The following is a 21,374-nucleotide window of genomic DNA, read 5'->3' as shown; positions in this document are numbered from 1 at the left end:
ACACACGTCCGCGCTTCTATATCCACGTCAAAATTTCAACTCAACGTCAAAAAAAAACGAAGCAACGCAAACAAGTCGGAAAACAACTCATTCTCTGCGCCCTCAAGAGAAGTCCATACTGCCACCGAAATCGAAAACAGCACAGTAGAGGGCGATGGAACTACAACCACCAACGCTGCCCGCCGCGAGCATAACCGACGCGTACGCACTGGCGGGATGGATGACGCTCGTGGGGCTTGTGGTGTTCGTTGTGCTTGCTGAGACGCTGGGGCTTGGTGGGTTGGCGGGGGGGTTGATGGTTGCGCGATAGCATGGATAGAGAAACCGGAGGCGGTGATGGGTGGTAGGGGTGAAGGAAAAAGGAGGCCCGGAGGGAAAATGGGCGAGGGGAGGGGGGAGGAAGGGGGTTTGATACCATAGAATCATGCATTTCGCCGGATGTACACGGTAATTATTATATGACGATAGAAGGGTTAACGGAAGAAACATTATTTTCTCGGGCGTATAGGTGGGAGTTGTTTGCGCAGATTTTAGACGTGTGGAAGTGGTTGTTTTTTCGAGGTTCTTGGTGATGTGATAATATCTAAGTGGGTTTCGAAGGGGTCAGAGTGCTTGCTAAGGGAAGAGTTTACTTGAATTCAACTCAATCTATAAATCATTCCAATGTACGCACTGATATTGTCTGTGGAGACGGAGGCGAGGACGCTGCTTCATGTTGTGCGAGGTATATCTCGACGTCATGTTAAGTTGTGGAAGTTTTGCTGGCGTCGGTGTATGGAAAGGCCATATAAATGTACGACGCGCTCAAGCTGTGCCAGTGCCGCAGAACTAGGCTATGGAATATTGAAAATTATTACTGAGAGTGTGTGCCATCGTGACGTGACGTGTAGTCAGAATGTATGTCTTTCATGAGGCCAAAGAAGGCAGACAAAGTGAATTTGAGTGAGGACAGTTTCAACTATTTAGGACATTATAATTGATGAAGTCCCGTAGAAGCAAGCATAATGTATCCATACTTTTGCCTGTATGAATGGTGCTAAAAGAAGCATGTAGGTTTAGAATGAACTAGTAGAAGATCAATTGGTAGTAGATTAACTAGCAATAATTGGACTATCTTGTACTGGGCGTCGTACTTTAATCTTGGAGGGAATATTATCTAAATGATACTCAGGATATGACACTGACTATGCATTATTTGGTAGAATGAATCGTGTAAAGAAAAGCCCGTACTCAATTGTCAAGTTTGTGAGTTACATATTCTTTTGAACAGTCTTTAACATACACATCAGATGATGCGCACCAATTTCCAAAAGTTGTCGTCTTCAATCTTCGTTGCTAGTTCAGTTCTGGGATTGAGATGGATGATGGTGAATACTCCTAGGCGACGGTAATCCTCCTCAGCGACATTGCGACCTATAATCAACCCAGAGTACGTATAAGGCCCAAGGACAGGATGGGTTAGAATGAAAACGGCCTTGACTTCTCTATAGAGAGTTGCACAATCATTCGAACTAACCTCATCCCAATGCACCGTTTTAGAGAAGTCATCACCAATATTGTAGAGGGAAATCTCTGCGACATCCACAATCGGTGCAACGAGTGATATCACACCTCCCTGGGCGCCATCCCATCGATTGCCATTCTCCTGCCATGGCCAAGTGTGAATGTCAACGAGCCGAGCAACTACCTGCTGAGCAACTCCCCACTGACCACTTCCCCGGTACAGGATTATAGGCCCAAAATTTATCTGGCCATTGTGGCTTGCCCATGACCATGAAGGCCCTCGAAGATTGTCAGCTTGGAACCCTTTTGTGGATCTCCACAGGAGCTGCTCGGGTAGGTGCTTCTTGAAGACTCCAGCATGGTAACTGTCGTCTGATGCCCGGGCTACCTGTTTAGCAATACCAGCCAAAGCATTGAGCTTGTCTTTATCTGGATAAGACAGTTTCGAGCTTGAATAGCGCTGGGCCATGAGGTATCAGAATTCCGACATGTCGTGTTCGTTGTCCGGAATACTGAAAGGTCCAAGGCCGATTAACTGTTTTGGAGCATGCATACCACAAGGAAACGTTTCAGATGCCAACCTTATACCAGCACATTCCCAGAACAACTGGTCTCTTCCGAAATGTAGGATTCTTGGGGAAAGAATGCGCTCTTGCGTGACCCAGCCCCTTTTCCAGAGTGGCGCGTCCGCAAATGCGAAAGAGCATTGGCTCTTAGGATTCAGGGTCAAGTAGATTTCCATAACGGGATCCTTTACTACTGTCGCTTTGAAGAATAATGGCTGGATCAGGGTGTGATCTCTCTTCGAGAACAAACCTTTGTGTGGGTTGGCACCATTATCGGCAGAAATGCAGACATGGCAGTTTGAGAAAATATCAGCCATGTCGTGGAGATGGAAAAGCCAATCTTCCTCGGAACCTGGACCCTCCTGGAGAATGCATAGGCTATCAATCCATAAATATGACAAGCCCAGTGTTTGGGTTACTAGAATTGCATCTCTGAAGGTTTGCGGTAGAGTCGAAATAGCAATGTCTCCCCTCAGCTGATTGTAATTTTCGGCTGTAAGTCTTAAGAACTGAGGGTTTGGTCCCCAGCAATAACTCAACGTAGCGTAGGGTGCACCAGAAGGATGCCCTTCCATCGTAACCACTTTGATATTATTCTTGTCGCTGAGATCTAAAAGGCGTCTCGGCACGGATGTTCGTATTGATTCGCATTTGTGGCCCTCGGTACAATCCTCAAGCCACTTACGTGCCTGTAACAATGGGCCCAAATGGCCTGTACTAGTAGCACTGCACTCCTTAACGCATATCGGCGCATCTTTCGGCAGTTGATCGATATACTCATAGATCACATCTACCCGATCTTGAGAGTCTCCAGCAAGCTCATCTTCTTTTATCAACTTGAAAAACATCAAATCAAACATTGATGCTCTATGGGACAGTTCTTGCTTCCATAATATTAGGGTCGGCGATGCTCCGTTAGGAATATTGCGGATTATCCCAGAAATATCATAGTATGACGATAGACAAAGGTTTCACCGCATTTCGCTGATTTGTTGATTTGATCGAACTGCCTGTGATGGTTACCCTCATTCGACCCGCCATCAAACATCTCAACGCACTGGGGACAAAGCTTCCCTGATTGGAGTGGGCGATCAAGGTGTATGAGAGGACCCAGAGTTGTGAATTTGGATTCTATCCGGTCGTACTATGGTAAATTAATTGTGCTCTGAATGAGTAAGTAGGTCCTGCAAGCTGAGGTTGAAGGACTTATGGAATTTCTAATGCACGGAAAGAATAAAAGAGAAGGATGCACCCACGGTGTCTGTGAGAGTGCGGCCACAGAGTGGGAAAAGCAGCAGGTTGGCTGAAGAACATACTACAAAAAAGAATGGTGTAACATTTCAGGCAAACGGAGGCTAAGTCTCATTCATGAGGCTGTACATGATAAGATGTCGTACAAGCCTTAGGAGGCGTTGCACTGCCAAGTCAATTCCCGAAAGTAGTGTTGTACAGACTGACACGTCAGCTCACCGCAATTTTGCAAGGCTGTATCCGTGGGGATCGCTGTAAGTCTTCTACGGGAGAGCTATAATCCAGAGAATCCGAACACCGTAGATACACAGAGCTACTACTCCGTACACCACATCATCTATTGGTACTCAAGAAATTGGAGAATGGCGAAGCCTTCCTATTCCAGCCTTCCGCTCGAGCTGCGGCTTCACATCCTCGAGTTCGCTCTCGACACCCACCTAGACCCACCCCAACAGCTCACTGAGCAGATTACCAACGCCATAAAAACCGAGTATTCGCTAAACCAGGATTCGAAGGATATACAAAACATATTCTTCAACAAGACCCCAACCACTACAAGTTTGATGCTGGTGAGCAAGGATTTCAAAAGGGATGTCTGTCGTATTTTGAGCAAACCAACACGCCCTGTCCTCGATCTGCTTATTGGCTTTCCATTGAAACGGAAAAGGAGACAATATGACTGGCACTCGCTCATGCGTGAAGACATCACCCAGAGATATGAGTACTGGGTGCTGATGGCAACCTGGCTTCAACCTCCACGGATTCATCAAAAAGTTATACCGAGACTGGACATAAGAGTAAGGGGAAAAAAGGGGTTGGTGAAGGACGTTGGAGGTATTTGTTAATCTATCATTCTCACCTCAAGATTCCCTGACTCATCATGATTAGACTTAGCCAACCGCTGGCTACGAGCTGTTCTCTTGCCTGTGTTCGAACGCGGTATATTTGAAGATCCCTATAAATTCGTTCAAAGATTCTGCGCGCCAGGAAACCGTATCAATCGTCTCCGGTTCTCATTCATCGCTACCTCCGATACGCACCGCGTCAGTTACCCGCCAGTTGAGCGCATAACTGAAACAGACGTAGACGACCTCAACCCACTCTGGAACGATCTATTTGGTCTTTGTAACTTTTTCTCCTCCATGGACATAACTTTGACAGAAGCCCTTGCTCAGTACGTGGATGAGATAGAGTTAGCAGTCAACGACACTCCCGTCTTTCGACTTAGACCTCTGACAGCCAGCGCGGGATTGAGAATGAAAAACATGGCCCTTACCATCAATCGTCCGTATCTTCAAGCAATCGGCTTTATTTTGAACATTCGAATTCACGCCGTTATTTCGATCGATCTTCCAGGTGAATCCGGCTTCATGTGTCAAGGCCATATGCCAGAAGTACCTACATGGGAAGATCTGCTTTTGATAGAGGACGCAGAGACAGCGTAAGGGCAATGTATGCGCGAAAAGGCTTATGTATGCAGAATAAGTCAGCAACGACTTTGCCCACATCAACAAAAGCCTTGGAGAGACGATGCTTGGTGGCTACAACTGGCGGTAAAATCTTTTGGACCGATAATCATTTCCGAGATCTAAGACTTCAGAAAATTGTGTGATCCGCTGGATGCCTAAACACCTATCTTTCGTTCCACGTCACGGCTTGCCCAACGGAACATTTGCGACACCGAAGCTGAAGGGAACAATCTACCACATCGGGCATTGAAGGAGCCTAGGGAAGGTCTAGGATGGAAATGAATCCTGCATTCAACGTCCTAGAATGTTTACACCTGCGCAGTGAACACAACTCCGAGCAGGATCCGAGATTGTTCCTTAAGCGCTGACAATGACGTTGCGAGGAAAAATGGATAACAATGATAACGACCGTTTCACGTTCTCTCGGCAAGTAGTACAATTCAATAATGCAATACTCAATATCTTAGAAATGCGCCCTTAGTATGACTCCTATGTAAGATTTCGGTCCAACGTGGTGCCGGGGCGGTATGTAACTCGCAACACGGGCGAATTCGGTCATCCTTTACGCCCCCACTGACTAATTGAGGATGCACGACGCACCGCAGCGTTCACTAATCTGAATTGTAAGAGGATTTCATCAATTCCATGCCTGTATACAGTAATCTTCTTGTGCATGTTGAAAGGTATATATATACATGGAACCCGAGTCGTTTCCGAAGCAGAGCACCGCAAGGATCTCGAGCATTTGAGCGACCAATATTTGTACATCTGGGCCATTCAGGATGGAGGCCTTTGAGGAGGTGCTGTGGAAGTCTACCGCAAAAGGCGAGAACATCATTGCTGGAGCGATAGTAGCGGTGGTGGATAAGAAAGGTATGCATTATGCGGCGCCATCTTGTATTTAACACACAATTGACTAGACATCTAGGTAACCTCGTCTACAAGAACGTCGCAGGATACAACGGCGTCGAAGAAGATGCCGCCCCTTTGGAATTCGACCAAACTCTAGCCATCGCATCGTGTACGAAGTTAATCACCGCAATCGCAGCACTACAGGTCGTGGAAAAAGGGTTCGTCACGCTTGATGAACCACTCGACAAACACATCCCCGAACTAGCCAGCCAACCCATCATCACAGCGAAAGAAAACAACACTTTCGAACTGAAGTCCGCGACAAAAGCGATAACATTACGGCACCTCCTCACGCATTCAAGCGGTGCCGTATACGACGTCTTCGACCCAGCCATTATGAGCTGGCGAGCCTCCCGCGGCGAGACATCCAACTTTCCAGCGCCAAACCAGGTCGTCGAAGAAGAATCACTCATGCCCCGTTCTTTCGAAGCAGGTGAGGGCTGGAGCTACGGTACAGGGCTCGACTGGACGGGCCTTCTCATTAGCCGCCTCACCAACACGAACTTTGAGACCCACGTCCAAGAGCACATCGCAAAGCCGCTGGGCATCACATCTTTCACGTTCCATCTCTTCAGTAAGCCCGAGGTTGAGAAGAAGCTCGTCAAGATGTCGAACCGCAATGAAGACGGCACGCTGGGCATAGGCCGGACACCATACTTCCCGTCGACTAACGTCGGCGAGGCCGCGGGTCACGGCTTGTACGCCAATGTCCCAGATTACACGCGCGTGCTCGCCGACCTCCTGAAAGACGAGCCAGTCCTCCTCGCGAAAGAATCCGTGGACCAGCTGTTCACTCCACAGTTCGAACAAGGGAGTCTGCCACAACGCGCTCTACAAGCGAACTGGCAATTTTCCTGGGGCCCGCCACTCGGCCGCTCAAACGAGGGCGTGGTGCCGAACTTCGGACTGGGAGGATTCATAAACGAAAATCATGTTAAGAGGGAGAACTTTGAGAAGCCGGCGAAGACACTGACGTGGAGTGGGTTGCCGAACTTGCTGTGGAGTGTTAATAGGGAGAAGGGTTTAGCGCTCATGGTCGCGCAGCAGACGTCGCCTTGGGCGGATGAGAAAGCGTGGGTGTTCAACAATGAGTTTGAGACGGCGGTTTGGCGGGGTCTTGCGAAGTGATGATTATGTGGTCGGCATTGGGTTGAGCTGCAGATCGAAGTCAAGAGAGTGCAAAGCGGAGGGATTTCATTGGTAGCAGTATTGTAAAATCTTGATTGAAAGTTGAAACTATATAGATTGAAGTCACCTTCGTCGTAGAAGAGTCCACTGCTTGCGAACTGTAAATGAGTCCACTGCTTGTGAACTGTATATCAAACCACTACTTGGGAACTGAAGATGTATCCACTACTTGGGAACTGTAAATTAACCCACTACTTGGGAACTGTACACGAATCCACTGCCATGGTCAGATAGAAGCCAGTATCCTCTAACCAAGGCCACCGCTCGTTCCCACTTGCAAACTTGGTAGACAGCCAATATGCCTTGTGGACGTCGCGACCGGACTTCGACACAACGGCAATTTTGTTGAGATATATACGGATTTGGAGCAAAACATCGATGTGAACAGAAGGTAGGGACCTACAATCTGTGGCTGGGTAGGTTATACAGATCATGGAGTTTTCTGATCGAGGTCCTGGCTCTGCCTGATATAGTGGGCCTCTGAACAGCTTCTTCCATTCTAGCATGCTCCGGCACCAAGTTTGGTTTGGACTGGACACGACTCGGCTGAGTCAAGAGAATGATTGGAATAACCTGGTTTCAAGGGAGATTCCGCGTTCCGCGTATATGGGAAAATGGATATATATAACGTATATGATAGGTCATTCTTGGATGAAGAACCATTGTGAGCGCTTCTGCTACTCGTACCGACAACAATACGTGATGTAACAAGGATTCCAGCCCACACGTTCGGTTCTTTTCGAAAGCGTCGAACAGGAAGGCTCCAAAATAGCGCCCATATCTCAGCGTTTGGGTCCACGTGGCGGAGCCATGGGATTCAAGTGCAATTGGCTTCGTGTGACACGAGCCAGCCGGCGTTCCAAGGGGAACTAACTCCCGCTGAAAATCGCAGTGCTGAAATTAACCGTCGCAGACATTGGTCTATGAGGTGAAGTCAGTGAACTAGTGGACAGCTCTCGACATGCGGGAACAGGTGAAATGTATATATATGAACGATGCTTGTGTGCTTATAAATGTTCTGGGTATTATCGGGCGACAAGCCTTCAAGTGCTTTTGCGAGCACTTCCGAGACGGAAGACATACGCCGGACCTGGAGTAGTATCGCCAGAAAGTCACATGTGTTGACGCTGATCAACTCCAAAGAGTCGATTCATGAATTTAATACTTCGTTGTGGCCCATCTGGTCGAGGAGTATCAGAATCCCAGCGCAAATGTCCGATAAAGGCTCTCCAATTTTCGAAACGGCTGGATGAAGTATCGATTCGAAGTCGGGAACGTTTATATAGATGTTTCACGGTCCATCTGAAAAGCATGCATGGAGGGACAGGTTCCACACCTGTGGGATCGTATATAGGTAAGGGCCACACGTTGATGATTCGTCTCCCCGGAACTGCGCAACGCAAGTCTTTGCGATGAAGTGTTGGCCATCCAGTGCTATTGCGGGCACTTCTAACAACTGAGACGGACGTTATATGCAGTTCGCGATCCCACGTTGGCGGAAGGCCATTACATGAAAGTAGGCCGTATGAAGCGTCAAAGGGTTCGATTGGGCAGTATCTCGCGCTTTACACGAGGGCTCATTCCCATGCCCCCAAGCCTTCATTGGGGTCCATGAGTTGGGCGGGCGCCGACACTCCAGGGAAAATGGTTCTGCGAGTAGACCAGTATTTGTAGGAGAACGTAAGTCCCCGGACGACTCCTTGAGGCCATCATTCGACCGTTTCGAATTGCAGTACTCACACCAATAGCTGGATGTGTTACGTCAATTGCTTCAAAGCTCTCGAGTGTCCGGACCGACCGAAATCGTGTATATATATGTAATCGGGTTTTGATGTTTATATAGATGTTTCGTGGATCATCAGAAGAGCATGCCTAATGGGATCGGTTCCACACCTGGGCAATGCAGTATCGCGGTGAAGTGGTTGCTGCGCAGCACAAGGCACGTCCGTATATCCACCACCGGCCAGAAAGCCGGAGATAAATACTCCAGCACGGAGAAGGCCTGAGATATTTTAACAAATTAGGCCCGAAAGCCTTAGATATGTTAATAGACAAGGACCGAAAGCCTGAGATAGTCCAGCATTTTTGGGACGGTGACATGGAATTGCTGCTGATCAATCGTGTTCCCTATATTCGCTCGGCTGATGTGTTTTGGACCCGGCGTGAATATTTGTGTAGTTGTGTTCGATGAACTTTCACTTGTGGGGGTATATAATGGATCGATCCTGTCGCCGTGCGAGTTCTATCAAGGAGCAGGTATGACTACGGCGGAATGTTCTTCCTCCATACGCTCGTCGAGTTCGCGTACGTGATGATGGTCATGGCTGTGGAGCTGATCGTGGTTGTGGTGACTTCGAGTTCGCGTTTGGGTTGGCGCTCATGGCTATAGAGCTGATCGTGGTTGCGGTGGGACAATACTATGTTCGTCCCAAGAGTGGTCTGCTCCATAGTGAACCGGACAGAGCGTATGGGGCCGGGGATACGTTCTTCTCGTTTTTGTATATAACAAGATAAGCATAGAGCTTCACCACAGGCTCATACACTAATTGTTCGAAGAAGTGCATGGAATATTCGCGGGGATCCCGCGTGCCCATATGGTAATGTTGGCAGACGATGGAACTACTGGAGAGTAGATTTATGACGAACAATTCGATTTGTCCAATGACGCCGAGAACGCTCAACCATCTGCGAGATTGCGAGACCTGGACGGGTCCGAGGACATGGACCCCCGAAGCCGAGCACCTCCAATCTCTCCGTGTCGCATCAACAGATTTGAACTCCTCATGGCCCCACATCGATGACATGGGAAGCCAGCAACCCGTCGATGAGGCAATGTATATATCCATTGCAATCTCCAGTCTCTTGTGGCCGACGGTATAGTCAAGGCAATCGCGGTGCGGGAAAGCAAGGAATAACGAATACATGGGAAATGGTAATACCAGTCATGGTGTTCGTTCGTGCTCCGTCCGAACACTGACAGAGTGTTCGGTAGGAGTTCCGCAGAGCGAATTGAAAGCGAGGACATTCGCGTGAAATGTTCTTTGTCCTTTTCAGGCCGTCAAACTGACAATCGTCTGGTCCAACTGTCTGAGGCTTTCCGTGGCTTGATTCATACCATGGAAGGTAGAAAGGCAACGGCCACTAGAGGGAAGATTGGCAGTAACCGGCTTTCTAAGCAAGTTGCGGCGTCAGATTTCACTGCTAGAAAGAAGGCACTTGGGGCACAATAAGAAAAGGAGCCCAATCTCGCCGGCCGCAGGTTCCATGCTCACGACCGTCCGTTCAACATTTTCACACAGCTAGGACTGCCGAGTCAGCAGCTTCGCAATCTGACGGCATGTTCGACCGGGATGATTCGCAGCCTAACCTGCGGAGGAAAGTTGGAGAATAGATGGCAAGTTGGTTGGTTACCTCGCCGGGCTCTATTCGCATCGTGGTAGTTTGCGATCGTTAGGGTGTATATACAATATGGTGATAGGATATTCGTGGGGCGGTCAGCCAAACAAAGAAGAATAAGTTCATCGATGTAGACATGGTGCAGCAGTCCTTGGCTGGTGGGAGTGCTAGATAGCCACATTCTCGTTCAATCGCCAGTAAATGGCGCCAGTCGCCGCAGCGATCGCGGTGAAATCACCTTGGATTGAAGAAGAGCGAGCGGCATGTTTCTGAACCTCACGAAAGGCATTGCCGTTCCTGATATCGACAGCCACCGTTCATATACAGTCATGGTCAGGTTGCGTGGCACCTCCAGTTGAGATGCAGAGATTCATGCGGAAAGCGACCGGAAATCCGCGGGACCATTCATTGTTGTAATTGGTACTCCGTATATGGATGGTCTTCGTCTAGTATTCACTGGTCTGAAGGCTGGTATTCTGATATATAGATGGGGTATAAAGTTGGAAATTGAGCACACCTCCTAATTTTGGGGGGCGCTGTTGATATGATCTTATACACAGGTACCAGATGATAAGCAGCGAGAAGATCTGTCGTACCAGTTACCCCTTCGGCGGCAGCCTAGCAACATTTGAGAAATGAGCGGTCAAGGCCAGAAAACCAGAGGATAGTTGCATACCCGATTCAACTACTGCCCATTAGCCTTCATTGAGAGTAGAGCTATGGTTTAGCCAACCAATGCTCGACTTATCTCAACGTGCATATGCGAGCTCAGTGCGTGTGGTCCACTCTACTAGCAAAGATCCCGGGAGTTTCTTTGTTTCGGAGGAACGCGCCGATGGCATATTCGGAAACACTCATATTGAATTATTGTAGCTTCGGGTTGCTGCATACATTGCCCACCGCCAGTTGCTAGGCAAACGTCACCATCTAGGTACGTTGTACGAACATTGTGCCTGTCTGTTCATTTAAATTTATACTGTTCATTATCAGGTACAATGTCTAAAGGAACCTTTGAGACTATCTTTTTGTTCCCTGTTATTCGAATGCTTCGATATGGAATCCATAGTCTTGTCGATAAAGTACAGAGCAATTAGCGATAGTCTCTCTGAGCCTATTCCTTGCATACCTTACTAAAGGGCACGCGAAGCAAGGGGTCGGTCTGCAAGGAAGTCTTGGGCTGCGGATGCCGTTTGCCTGAGGACCAAACGACTCTGCAGGACGATTGATCAGTCCATGACTGCAGGGACATCCAATCCTGAAGTAACATTGTACCTTCACCACTAGACTGCATTAGGTCAAGGCCCTTCACACCTCAAAGCCAACCTCAACCCCAACTGCAACTCCAACCATGTCAAAATCATGGACAACGGCCATAAGAAACCCTGATGACGTCGACATGGGTTTGGGAGGTTCAGCCTCTAAACAGAGACGTCCGCTCTCCTGTAGCCACTAAGGCAGCTCCTTCGGCTGCCGCTCCCCCGAATGATATGCACCATGGCCGGAATGACGCCGCTAGATTGTTGGATCAGTGCCGATCCCCAGATTTACCCCAGCTTCTGGAGTAACCCAACTTCCCTGATGGGTATAGCGATGTCACACCGGCTTCGATGACGGATGCGTAAACCTCAGATACTTCGCAGTAGCGGGCGTGGCATGTCTCTCTCCCCGCGTCTTGTCGTCTCTTGGGCATTCAAGCTTAAGTACTCACGCGCGCCCTCCTTCGTCGCTCGCTCGCTCTCTCGATATTCAGCATACAGATCGTCACCATGGGCAAGATATTCAAGAGAAACGTGCTGAAGCACAGCGACAAACAGCGGACGCGGGCTGCCGAATTGACGCTGCGCGAATCCATCTATCCGTTGTGTCTTGTCACCATTCTCTTCTTTCTGTGGGTAAGCTTAACCCAATTGGCCACCAGAACCAGAACAAAGAAACCTTCGCTGACGTGTCTTTGATTTCCAGGGATTTTCCTATGGCCTGCTTGACACTCTCAACAAGCATTTCCAGGTCACGCTAAACATCACGAGAACTCGTTCTTCGGGTCTCCAAGCTGCGTATTTCGGGGCATACCCGCTCGCCTCGCTTGGTCACGCCAATTGGCTACTTCGTCACTACGGCTACAAGATCGTCTTCATTTGGGGACTGTTCCTATATGGCGTGGGATCACTCATTGCGTGGCCATGCATCTTGTACCGATCTTTCGGAGGGTTTTGCGCGGCCATTTTTATCATCGGTAATGGTCTGGGTTCTCTTGAGACGGCCGCCAATCCCTATCTCACCGTCTGCGGCCCTCCCAAGTATGCTGAGATCCGTATCAACCTTGCGCAGGCCTTTAACGGCATAGGCACGGTGGTCGCACCTGTCCTTGGCTCATACGTGTTCTTCAAGGATACCGCAGACAATGTTGAGTCGCTCAAGAACGTCCAATGGGTGTACCTTGCCATTGCATGTTTCGTATTCCTTCTGGCTGTAGTCTTCTACTTCTCACCGATCCCAGAAGTCACAGATGCCGACATGGCGTTCCAAGCACAGGAAACCAGTGCTGGAACCGACCACAAACCATTCATCAAACAGTGGCGCCTGTTCCATGCCACATTCGCGCAGTTCTGCTATACTGGTGCGCAGGTCGCGATCGCCGGTGCATTCATCAACTATGCCACCGAAACACGGCCGGGCACTGATAACGCAACGGGTGCACAACTCCTCGCTGGCGCTCAAGGCTGCTTTGCATTCGGCCGATTTGTCGGTGCTGCGCTGATGAAATTTGTCAAGCCTCGCTACATCTTCCTCGTCTACATGACCATGTGCATTGTGTTCATCGCACCAAGCATCACCCAACGAGGCAACGCAGGAATCTCCATGCTCTTCGTCACTCTCTTCTTCGAATCGATCATCTTCCCTACTATTGTCGCTCTCGGCATGCGAGGCCTCGGCAAATACTCAAAGCGCGGCTCAGGATTCATCGTAGCCGGTGTCTCAGGCGGCGCCGTTGTCCCTCCGATCCTGTTCGCCGCAGCGGACTCGCAAGACGGAAAGTCAGATGCTCCGACGGCTGTCGCAATGAGCGTCCCATTGGCTTTCTTCATTGCCGCGTGGAGTTACACCCTCTGCGTGAACTTCGTGCCTGCGTACACAAAGGTCGTGGACAGTTTCAGCACGACCAAGATCGGCGTCGAGAACGCGCATGCCCATGATCCAGAGGCGCAGACTGGTGGTGGTGTTCTCGCTGATGAAAAGATTGGTGGAGGCGCTACGCAAAACGAGACAGTCGATACTGAGAGGAAGGTCTAACATGACATTGTTGTTAGATAACCAGAAATCGAATCGCGGTTTGTAGTCAATTGAAGAGTACTGTACTCGTTTCGTATTGTGCAATTAAGCTTCGACGCTGTGTTCTACATAGCCTCGCCAAGTGGGACGCTCCCACATTGGCGTACCAAGTGGATCTCGCCACAAAGCTTCATTAGATACCCTCTCGTTAATCGTAATCTTCAACGTTCATCATCTCTATATCTGTTTACCAGCATGAGTGCACATGTGAACCAATGTAAATGCAGGGTCCGGATTTACCCTGTTACGGTCTTCAATCTATCGTACGTGAAATCTGCAGATTGCTGGGAGGATAGATTAATTGACATTGGAACCAACAAGCATCTTTATATTGCCTGCAGCTGTATGGAAGACTCCGGTGCTGTAGACATGTGATTGATGCAGGCTCACGGTTTTTGCACGACGCAACCTATTGTCTTTCAATTACTTGTACAGCCTCCAATTCACCTTTCAAGAACAGCATGATCATCTTTGAACTGGCGATAACTACCGTAAAGCATTGGACTGGTTTTCTCGTTAGCTTCGGAGTCATAACGCCTATGGACGTGGGGCATCTATCTCCAGATCGATGGTGGAATACCCCCGAATCATTGGAGTGCGGGGGTGGGGCCATCGATTACAATGCATCTATTCAGTCCCAATTACCTCCAAATGCCTTCTATACTAATCAATGCATATCTCCATTGGCCCAAATTGCCATAGTAATGCTCATTGCTGCTTCCCATTCGCGCGAACATGAATCATGCTGCTGTCTACTTCTCCTATATACACACCAATCGAATCCACTCTTGGATTAGTTTCACCTACCCTGTATTCCATCTACAGGCCCCCGTCAATAGCACTCACATACCCTACTTACCTGGACATGGGCCATGCAAGATGCGCTACGGCAATTGGTCTTGGCTAAATGCCGAGGATGAATTGAGTATGGAGATAATCCGGGGTTTTGGAGGGCATGCGGAGAGGTATTTGAATAAGGTGGAAGCTGTGTGACGTGTGAATAACTGAGCATCCTTCTTCAATTCCATCAAGGCCGTGAAGAGAGATTGCGTGAATTCACCATACCAAAAGATTCAAAATGGGCCTAGGAGTTCTCGAAGACCACCACCTCCAGCATGTCCCCGGCACAGCATTGCTAGCAGACATGCTCGATGCCGAAAACCACCAATACCACGGTAAATCCACTCCTCCCCATTCACATCCCAAACCTAATCAATCAATCCACCACAGGCCGCGACACCTCCGCCCTCAAACACGGCACTGGACGCAACAGCGACATCGTGCTGGTGCCCCAACCCTCCGAATCCCCCCGCGACCCCCTCAACTGGCCGCAATGGAAAAAAGAACTCCTCCTCGCCATCATCTCCATCGACACCGCCGTCGTCGGCGCGTGGGGCCCCATGATATCGCCCGGGTACGCGGACATCGCGAAGCAGTTCAACATGTCGTATAATTCGCTCAATGGCGGGCTGGGTTGGGCGATCTTCGCGATCGGGATATCGTGTTTCATCACGAACGGTTTGTCGGTGAAGTTTGGACGGAGGCCGATTTTCCTGCTGGGGAATTTGCTGTTGTTTATAAGTAGTGTCTGGGCGTATTTTGCAAATAGTTATGAGAGTTTGTTGGCGAGTAGGATTTTCGGGGCGGTCGGGATGAGTCCGTTTGAAGTGCTGACGACGGCGGTGATTGCGGATATATATTTTGTTCACGAGAGGGGGTTTAGGTTGGCGATTTGGGGGTTGTGTCTTAGTATTGGGGTTGGTGGAGGGAGTTGTATTTCGGGGTATATCATTCAGGTGAGTGGGTTATCTCAGTGGACGATATGATGAAAGTTGGGAACTGACAGTGTTAGAATCTCGGATGGAACTGGACGTACGGTATCTGCGCGTGCTTTTACGGCGTCTTCATCATTTTGATCTTTCTGTTCGTCCCAGAGACTGTGTACAAGCGCGATCCGGCGTACAATCTCGACCTAGGAACGACAGACCACACAGAAGACATCCTCGACGCGAGCAAAAAGGCTCCCCACGAACCCACCATCGTCGGCGAAGAACCCAAAGATACAACCACCAAAACCGAAGCCTTGCACCCGATCCATTCACAGCAGCCAATCTACACAGGCGCAGACGAGCAACCCTACACCTTCTGGCAAGAACTCCGCCCAGTGCGAGGCATCGAAAGCGACGAGAACCTCTTCCTCATCATCATCCGCCCCTTCGGCATGCTCCTCTTCCCCCAGGTCCTCTATGGCTTCATAACCTACGGCCTCTCCACCTCCTGGCTCGTCGTCATGATCTCCGTCCTCGCCCAGCTCTTCACCGTCCCACCCTACAACTTCTCCGTCTCCGCCGTCGGCCTCATCAGCATCGCCCCCCTCGTCGCAAGTCTCCTCGGCATCATATCCGGCCCGTTGAACGACTGGTCCGTCAAGAAGCTCGCTCGCTGGAACAACGGCATCTACGAGCCGGAATTCCGCCTCGCCCTCAACATCGTGACGTTAATCCTCGGCATCGTAGGCTTCTTCGGCTTCGGCGCGTGTCTCGAGAACCGCACCCCCTGGCCCGGCCCAGTTATCCTCTACGGCATAATATACTTCGCCATCGCATTCCTGAACATCGGGTACGTCTCCCTCTCCCCCCCCCTCTCCCCACAAACCCCCCAAGCTAACACTCACCGCCATATCTAGAATCTTCGGCTACATAACCGAATGCCACCGCACGAAAGCGCCCGAGGCCTTCGCGGCCCTCAACCTCCGCAACATCTACTCCTTCGGCATGAACTACTTCATCTCGTCGTGGATCACCAACCAAGGCCCGCTGAAGGTGTTCGGCATCATTGGGGGGTTGCATTGTTTCATCTTGCTGCTTACGATACCGATGTGGGTGTTTGGGAAGAGGGCGAGAAGTTTGACGGCCAGGGTGGGCGTGTTTAGGATGTTGATGGGGGAGAGGTGATGGGTTGTTGGTGGGTGTGAAGTGGGCTGGGGAGGAGAGGGGATGATGTCCTGTCGATGGGTCGTGTAGTCGCTGGAGCTTAAAAGCTTGTTTGGTTAATCCATCTGCTTGTCATTTGTCTGGTTTAATAGCTCCGCTAGACGTGACTCTGTTGGATACTCGTGCCTAGTATTGTGTACTTGGGTAAGGAGGGTCCGCACATCGGGCAGTACACCTGCTAGCTTCATAAATTTTCTATACCCAAGTATCAGCTTAGCTATTGAAGAGTGTACTGTAGCTAGTTAAAGATCTTAAAGACTTCGCGAATGCACTGTTGTGGGCATATGTGCCAACCCTTCATAGGTACACATATGAGGTGTCGTTAGAGTTCCACTCTAGTGGAAATATTTTCGAATGAACAGAAGACGAACATGCACACGTTGCAAAAGAGATATAGCATTAATATGTATTGAAGATATATTCCATACCTGCAGTAATTGGTGTTATACCTTATACCTAGGGAGTGTGGGAGGTAGAGGCTAGAACAAGCTTCCCCGCGGCGCCCTGGCGCTAGGCCCAAAATGGACCAAGGACATTCACTCCCCTTCCTTCGTGCAATTGACCCTCACATCTCGTCTCGTCTCCTCCTTTCCATGTAAAACAACAGCCAACTATGCGACACTCCTTTACCTGTTCCCTCTCTTCCACGTCGCATCCAACTTCTGCCGTGGCCGATTAAGCTGGCACATCCGCAATGGATCGAAAGCGCGTGTTCATCTTCTGGTACGTGACATTGCCCTGGCTCAGCTCAGCTCACTTCCCCACTCCACCCCCCTATGCACTCCGCATCGCACGGTCGCCGTTCGCATCACTACGATACGCACTACTGGGGGTCCAAGTTCCTCACAATTGTTTCACGATCACATTTATCTCCATCGCGACTCGCACATCTGTTAACACGAACCTAGTGGCCTCGTACTCAGTTGCTGGTACCTCACAGCTTCCGTCGGTACCTCCTTCGCGCTCGAGCGACCCGTCCACACAGCTGGCTTAACGTTCCTCGTATCCGGCTTCGCGATCGTAGCTTTCGGCATCATCAGCGCACGGAGCAAGAATTCGTCGCACCATACAGGCCATTATGAAGTAGTGCCAGCTCATTACGAAGAGGCCAATGGTCTCGAGAAGACAGCGCATGGCGCCTCGACAGACCGGAACCGTCTGGACATGACGACGCGTGTGCTGCTTGCAATCGCGCTTTCATTTATCGCATGCGCGCGAGTAGCTGTGACATGGCGGATACTGAAAGATATCGAATGCGCCCGGCCTTCATACCTACCATTGTTGCCTCTCCTTTTCGCTATTTACATTGGGAGTCGCGACCTCAAAACATGCGCATCCAAGATCTTGCGACAACCCCGTTCGCTCGGGGAAGTCGTGACACAAATTATTCATGGGAGCTCTACGCGCTTTGTGCTTCCAGCTATTTTGGTGTGGATTGTAATGCGATCCGAGTTGAAAGCGACCGAATGGCCCTCAACAGCAGTTTGCACAATCTCGAATGGGGCAATTGCATTGATACCGAGACTACAACTCGCTGGACTGCTGCTTGATTGTGCAGCTCTTATAGTGGTTTATAACCTCTTCAGCGAGCGCGGATCGAACAACAATGACTGTGCCCCCTCAACGACGAGTACCGCCAAGAGTGCTGTCCTCGTCGGCTTGGTGCTTATTGTAGGCTCATCCCATTCTCGATGCTTGATTCAATGTGCTCACCAGATCAGTTTGCGTCCCTCCTACTTGCTTTTATAGGTCTAATTCTCTTCCTTCGACAACCCGAACATCGACAATGGTTCCTTACGACCCCTGTACACTATTTTCACGATACCCTTGTTTTGTGCTTCGCGATACCCTTCATGATCCTGTGTTTTCTTTTCACCGTAAGTAACCCTCATCGATTGCCATGCTCGTGCATTGTTAACGACGGATCAGTCACGCGAATACGGCTTTATCGCAACCTTCTTCATTGTGACCTTCACCTTTGCATATGTCCAGATCCTGAGTCTACTTTCTATGAACACTTCATATGGATTTCCACCGAAATCCGTCTTCTCTTTCGTTTTCCACTTTCTATTGGTCACGCTGGCCGTATTTCTTTACGTGACCTCCGACTCCGGAATGGAATTCAACTTCAAACCAAAGATATCCATGCGGACTGGACGATACCAGATTCTCCTACTCCTCTCTGCGTTGTCCCTGATGACAATAGCCATGTTCAACATTCGGTCAAATACTCCCACCGGTAGCGCCTGGGAGCATCCCATTACCGAACTTATCGTCAAAGCCAAGAATCAGCACAGTTCCTGGGCCTACCAGGCGCACCAAAGCGATTCACTCAAGTCGGCGGAAAAGAACTACAGGATTCGATATGGCCGAGAACCTCCGCCTGGATTTGACCAGTGGTACGGATTTGCAGTCCAGAAAGGCTCGATCGTCATCGACGACTTTGACAATATCCAGGAGGACCTCGCACCATTTTCTGCTTTGAGCCCAGCTGAGCTTCGGCAAAGGACGACCGATATCATCAATAACAATCAAAACCTTGCGGGAATCCGGGTGAAGGGCGGCAAGGCTGAGGCGTTTGGGGAATTTCCTGGCACGCATGGCTGGATGGCTGATGGTGTCATAAAGATGATGGAGCCTTTTGTCGCACAACTTCCAGATATGGAGTTGGCTATGAATCTCAATGACGAGTCTCGGGTCGTCGTGCCGTATAGAATATTGCAAAAAGCGCGACCCCAATGGGAGAAGTATGATGGTTTCGATGACTTCGGCCGGCAGAAGCCCAACCCTGACATATCCGAGCCACACGACAGATTCACTTACTATCCCGGCTACAATCCGACATTCCACTCCCACGGCTCCATTTCCTGTCCACCGGGCTCTCCTGCTCTTACCAAGTCATACTGGCACAAACAGGAACTTTGTACATCCTGTGCCGCTCCACATTCAGCAGGGCTATTTGTGTCCAACTGGTCTTTGTCCGCAAATCCATGCCACCAGCCGGATCTCGCTGACCTTCATGGACTCCACATTAGTCCTTCCGCCATGGTCGGCACCCACGCACTGATCCCCATCTTCAGCCAAAGCAAAGCAACGGGCTATGCTGATGTTCGAATCCCCTCTCCTTGGAACTACCTTGACAAGACGCAATACACTACCAGCGCCGAGTTTCCAGATCCAGTCTTCTCTCAGAAAGAAAACATCTTGTTCTGGCGGGGCACCACGACCGAAGGAGTCAGCACAGGTTGGGGTGGATGGAAAGGCATGCTTCGTCAACGTCTCGTCCATCTTGCCAACAACTCCACCGATCCCGCCACGCCGAACCACCTCATATCACTCCCACTGGGCCGTAACACACCCAAGTTTTCCACAGTCACCCGCCATCCTTCCACCATCCTCGAAAAGCTCGCCACGAAACTTGACATTGCCTTCGTGGCCCCAATCACCCACTGCGGCGGCAACGACTGCGACATCCAAACAGCCGAATTCTCGCCCCTCCCGCCCGAGCAAAGCGTCCCCTTCGAACAGCACTGGCGCTACCGATACCTCTTCGACGCCGACGGCGCCGGCTTCTCAGGCCGCTTCATCCCCTTCCTGCACTCCAACTCCGCCGTCCTCAAGACCGCCCTCTTCCGCCAGTGGTACGAAGGCCGCGTAACCGCCTGGCACCACTTCATCCCCATTGACCTGCGCCTACACGACCTCTTCAGCGTCCTCGCCTACTTCGGCGGCTGGCGCAACGACGTCGGCAAATACTTCGGCGGCAAAGTCTGGGAGGGCCGCGAGCGCGAGGCCCAGGACATCGCCCGCCAGGGCCGCGAGTGGGCAGCCAAAGTCCTCAGGAAAGAGGACATGGAAGTGTATCTCTTCCGTCTGCTGCTCGAGTGGGGGAGGCTCGTGAGCGACGACCGCATGGTGGGGGACGCGGATCGCGGCGGTCGCACGCCTTCGTCCTCGAAGCCGGAGGATACGTACGGGTTGGGCAACGCGAATTATGATCCGGGGAATGCGACGGCGAGGATTCACGAGGGGGGGAAGGGAGGGGGGAGAGGGGGCAGTTGGAAGGATTATCTTTGGGATTGAGGGGTTGGTTGATTGGGGTGGTGAGGGTAGACAAAATATCTTTTTGTTATGATTATACATGCGATATCGCTTTTGAAATACGTGTGATGGCTTCAATGCACGGAAAGTTTCTTGCCATTGTGAGCCCCATCGATATACTGTAGCCGTTTCATTGATCCATCATCATGAGCATCCGTCGTCAAGTCAAACGTTGGGAGCCCTGAAGATTCACTCAACCACAAAAGCAAAATGCCTTTTCGTCAATGAGAACTCATCCACCGTCCGTTGCCTTCGGTACGGTCACAATATCTCAACAAAGACATCACCGCAATTGCATTAGCTTTACACAACATAACATAATTTCACAATTTCATTACTTGTCACGACTCACGAGTAGGCAGCCAGCTACCCAGCAGCGAGTGGAGAAAAACAGCCTCGTACAGACAGTCCTCCTTGCCAAGTCTCCATCGAAATCCCCCGAAAAAGCAGGGTCGTCAAGTGCAAATCAAGTATGCACTTCGCTAAACGCAAAAGTGCAAGTTACCTGTAAATCTCGGGGGAGGATCATCGTACGTTGCGTTGTCTCGAGGGCGGCGCAGGCGCAGGCGTTAGGCGGCGTGGGCGGGTCGTTTAGGCGATGTAGGCGCAGGGACGTGGTGATTGGTTGGGTTGGGGGTTGTGGGTTGTGGGCTATTTTTGGTGCG

At 50.3% G+C, this 21,374-nt stretch overlaps 6 protein-coding genes across 6 annotated transcripts; 5 read left to right on the top strand and 1 right to left on the bottom strand.

Annotated features, from left to right (window-relative positions):
- Positions 1-1,285: 1,285 nt before the first annotated feature.
- On the bottom strand, positions 1,286-3,429 carry BU24DRAFT_453259 (HET-domain-containing protein; the record flags this gene model as incomplete). Its single annotated transcript, XM_033531250.1, has 3 exons — positions 2,755-3,429; positions 2,059-2,679; positions 1,286-1,932 (listed from the first exon to the last, which is right to left on the bottom strand). Exons 1-3 carry the CDS (start codon positions 2,927-2,929, stop codon positions 1,286-1,288), a joined length of 1,443 nt encoding a protein of 480 aa, XP_033381304.1. The 5' UTR covers positions 2,930-3,429.
- Positions 3,430-3,682: 253 nt separating this feature from the next.
- Positions 3,683-4,765, top strand: BU24DRAFT_465309 (uncharacterized protein; the record flags this gene model as incomplete). Its single annotated transcript, XM_033532264.1, has 2 exons — positions 3,683-4,154; positions 4,209-4,765. 2 exons carry the CDS (start codon positions 3,683-3,685, stop codon positions 4,763-4,765), a joined length of 1,029 nt encoding a protein of 342 aa, XP_033381303.1.
- Positions 4,766-5,571: 806 nt separating this feature from the next.
- Positions 5,572-6,829, top strand: BU24DRAFT_412272 (beta-lactamase/transpeptidase-like protein; the record flags this gene model as incomplete). The annotated part of the gene is made up of 2 exons (XM_033526103.1): positions 5,572-5,662; positions 5,718-6,829. The coding sequence occupies 2 exons, from the start codon at positions 5,572-5,574 to the stop codon at positions 6,827-6,829; spliced, it is 1,203 nt and encodes a 400-aa protein (XP_033381302.1).
- Positions 6,830-12,014: 5,185 nt separating this feature from the next.
- On the top strand, positions 12,015-13,675 carry BU24DRAFT_396216 (MFS general substrate transporter). Its single transcript, XM_033525292.1, has 2 exons — positions 12,015-12,177; positions 12,248-13,675. The coding sequence occupies exons 1-2, from the start codon at positions 12,052-12,054 to the stop codon at positions 13,574-13,576; spliced, it is 1,455 nt and encodes a 484-aa protein (XP_033381301.1). The 5' UTR covers positions 12,015-12,051; the 3' UTR covers positions 13,577-13,675.
- Positions 13,676-14,693: 1,018 nt separating this feature from the next.
- On the top strand, positions 14,694-16,630 carry BU24DRAFT_396214 (serine/threonine kinase 16; the record flags this gene model as incomplete). The annotated part of the gene is made up of 4 exons (XM_033525291.1): positions 14,694-14,790; positions 14,846-15,411; positions 15,468-16,234; positions 16,302-16,630. The coding sequence occupies 4 exons, from the start codon at positions 14,694-14,696 to the stop codon at positions 16,567-16,569; spliced, it is 1,698 nt and encodes a 565-aa protein (XP_033381300.1). The 3' UTR covers positions 16,570-16,630.
- A 572-nt stretch (positions 16,631-17,202) lies between these two features.
- Positions 17,203-20,691, top strand: BU24DRAFT_396211 (glycosyltransferase family 90 protein; the record flags this gene model as incomplete). Its single annotated transcript, XM_033525290.1, has 4 exons — positions 17,203-17,331; positions 17,517-18,279; positions 18,330-18,485; positions 18,538-20,691. The coding sequence occupies exons 1-4, from the start codon at positions 17,303-17,305 to the stop codon at positions 20,689-20,691; spliced, it is 3,102 nt and encodes a 1,033-aa protein (XP_033381299.1). The 5' UTR covers positions 17,203-17,302.
- Positions 20,692-21,374: the final 683 nt, after the last annotated feature.

This window comes from Aaosphaeria arxii, assembly GCF_010015735.1.
Source record: "Aaosphaeria arxii CBS 175.79 unplaced genomic scaffold BU24scaffold_7, whole genome shotgun sequence".
Classification (NCBI taxonomy): domain Eukaryota; kingdom Fungi; phylum Ascomycota; class Dothideomycetes; order Pleosporales; genus Aaosphaeria; species Aaosphaeria arxii.
This window is presented reverse-complemented; position numbering and strand designations above follow the sequence as displayed.

Coding starts and splice junctions, on each gene's coding strand:
- BU24DRAFT_396216 (XM_033525292.1), top strand. CDS start 12,052: ATGGGCAAGATATTCAAGAGAAACGTGCTGAAGCACAGCGACAAACAG. Junction 12,178..12,247: donor CCATTCTCTTCTTTCTGTGG/GTAAGCTTAACC, acceptor TTTGATTTCCAG/GGATTTTCCTATGGCCTGCT.